Raw genomic sequence first — 2,775 nt, 5'->3', positions numbered from 1 at the left:
AAAGAACGCAAAGAACTAGCGTGCGAACTTACCACAATGTGGATTTTAGAAAGTGCACAAAGCCTTCACGTGCACACTTACCATAACGTGGATTTTATGATACCATTCTAAGGGGGCTCTCGTGGCACTCTGAAAGAGCAGCTCATAGATGGAATGGTGCACACCAAACCCAATATGTTTGAGAGTCACCAACTCGATCTAGATATAAAGCTGGAATTGCTAGCAGTAATTTACTTAGCTGAGGGAGCAACACACCCAGCTCTAAAACGAGAAGATATTACATTTTTAAAGGAAAACATCGTCTTTTTTTCACCATAACTCACTGTGGAACCATTTAATCCCACTTCATGCGTTTCAATGAGGAATCCCTCTAACTACACACTTTGAGACATTTTCTGAGTGAAGCTGTTTAAGTTAGTAAGTAAGGTAAAAGCACACAAATAACTTATTAATTTAGCACTATATTTAGATAGGGCTACAGGATGAGAGCTGATGCTCATCAGGGACGGGAGGACTTCCTCAGGTCAGCTCCAGAGCCAGACTTCAGAGAGGCTTCAAGCAGACTGTAAACAGCAAGCTAGATTATGTTACATAGGCTAAGTGTAAAGTGAAAGAAGGAAAAGATGTTTTGAGTTTAGTAGTTTTGACTAGTGTGTCTTTACAGTCCTTACATGTGCTGTGTGGCTGGGGCTAAATGTTATTAGTACAGGTGATGAGCGCTAGCAAACATCAGTAAAAGGCATTCTTAAAACACTTCTGTCACTGAATGAATATATTGGTCATATGTGTGTTCATTCAAAGAAATGTTTTCCTATGAATTAATTAGAAAAGAGCGCGAGAAGGAAAGCCCCTCCCTAAACTCATCAGCCAGGTCCACCTGTGAACCCCATGAGCTCATTCTCCTCTGTGCCTCAGCAGCGGCGGGTCCTGAACCGTGGGAAGCAGATGGCTGCCCCTCTTTCCTCGAAAAAAGAGACAAACAAGAGCGGAGCTTTTTCATCGAAAAATGCTCACAATGCACACAAATCGCCCCCTCAAGGATGTCGCGTGCGTGCTCCTCGCCCAAACACACAACGCAGAGATCGTGTGTGTCATCAGGTGTGAAATAGCGACGAACACGGATGCACACACCCTCTAAACGCTCTGCTAGTGCTCTCCATAATGATATGAAAAGAGATCGCTTTTACCACAGAAATGCACGCTTCAAACAAAACAGTCAATGAAGACGAAGAAGAGAATGACATGTTCTCCCGGCGCCTATTTATACTATAGTCGCACCGGTAGTGACGTCATGAGCTGTCGCCGGCCAACGTGTTGGTGTTTTTTCAATGTATGTTTCATACACGGGTCACAACGAGGCGTTCCCCATAGCGACCTCTAGAGGACGCAGTTCGAAGTTCCCTTGAAAGGGAACCACCCATAGACATCAATGGTAGACTATACAAATGTTGATTTTTTTTTGTTACATAATTTGTCAAAAATGTCAGTTACAATGCAGACAACTCACAAAATCTGAAGCGGTGACACCCCAGCACATCCACGATTGAGGAAAAACACAGACGACCCCCAACACCTCCCAACACCCCCCAAACCCATAAAACACACTCGTAAGAAATGAAAAATTGACACGACATGAGTGGCTCTCGCTTACATAATTTGTCAAATTAAAATCAGCTACAACAAAGAACACACACAGAAATGATGGAGGGACACCACAGCACACCCCACGATGGAGAATAAATGCAAAGACACACACACATACACATTAATACACACACATAACACCACATACAGGTTTGACTTAATCATGTGTCATAAAAAATGCTAAACTTTGACAAGGAGTCATTTTATATTATTACAATAATGATTTTATAAATCTCTTAACAAGTCTTAATAAAAAAACTTGAAAAGATCTATAGCTGTGTGGAAATGTTAAATACACAATTGAGTAATGCTCTCGAGTCATCTGTAGCGGTAGTTAAAATGTAGTAGTTTTTTTTATTTTAAAATAGATGGAAACAGTTTGGCATTAAACTATGGCACATGTGCCATGTTATCCCCATTAATTAAAATTAGGAATGTGGGTCTTTTATAAAGTGAATTGTACATAAAAAGCTCTTTTTGTATAAAAACCTATTTAAAAATAGTTTTTAATCTATTTATATAAATTTAAAAAATATCATAAATCCTTCTAAAAACTGCACAAATGTGGAGTAAAAACATTAATGAACTGAGTAAAATTACATTTGTTTAAAAAATGACCTTTTGGTCCCTGTGTTCTCTGGAGACCCCAAACAGCACGAGTGTCCTCCCCAAACCAACAGCACATAAGAGTTAAACAACACTTTCTACTCAATATCTCATGATGAGTGGGTTTATGTGTTCACATTATATTTGTGAAAGATTCTTCACCTTAATGATTTGTTTGTAAGATGATCTCTTCCTCTGTTTGTCTCTTTCTAGTCTTTATGACTGTGACATTACAGATGTTTCTTCTTTAACTCAGTCTTTGACAAACACAAAAGCACTGCAGTTTCTAAAAGAGCTTGATCTGAGTTATAATATGATTAGAGACTCAAAGCAGCAGCTCATTGATGTGCTACGAGACTCAAACTGTGAACTGAGGTGAGTAAACTTCACTTTGTGATATTAAAGATCTTCATTTAGCTCTGATATGTGAACAAATACTAGCTTTCAAATATTCCTTAAAGGAGATTATCAAATTATCATCAAACTTTGTTTCAAAGGGTTTGTGTCAGAATGAAGTGTAAAGGT

General features: G+C 38.9%; 1 protein-coding gene across 1 annotated transcript in view; it reads left to right on the top strand.

Moving 5' to 3' along the window:
- Window positions 1–2,775, top strand: part of LOC107575350 (ribonuclease inhibitor-like) — a 13,856-nt gene that overhangs the window by 10,397 nt on the left and 684 nt on the right. Inside the window, exon 4 of the mRNA XM_016261743.1 lies at window positions 2,464–2,625. Coding sequence (XP_016117229.1) covers window positions 2,464–2,625 — 162 coding nt within the window. The remainder of the gene's footprint in view (window positions 1–2,463; window positions 2,626–2,775) is intronic.

This window comes from Sinocyclocheilus grahami, unplaced genomic scaffold, assembly GCF_001515645.1.
Source record: "Sinocyclocheilus grahami isolate Dianchi unplaced genomic scaffold, SAMN03320097.WGS_v1.1 scaffold2582.1, whole genome shotgun sequence".
In the NCBI taxonomy this organism is placed as follows: domain Eukaryota; kingdom Metazoa; phylum Chordata; class Actinopteri; order Cypriniformes; family Cyprinidae; genus Sinocyclocheilus; species Sinocyclocheilus grahami.
Note: the sequence above shows the minus strand (reverse complement) of the source record. Positions and strands in the feature narration are given on the sequence as shown.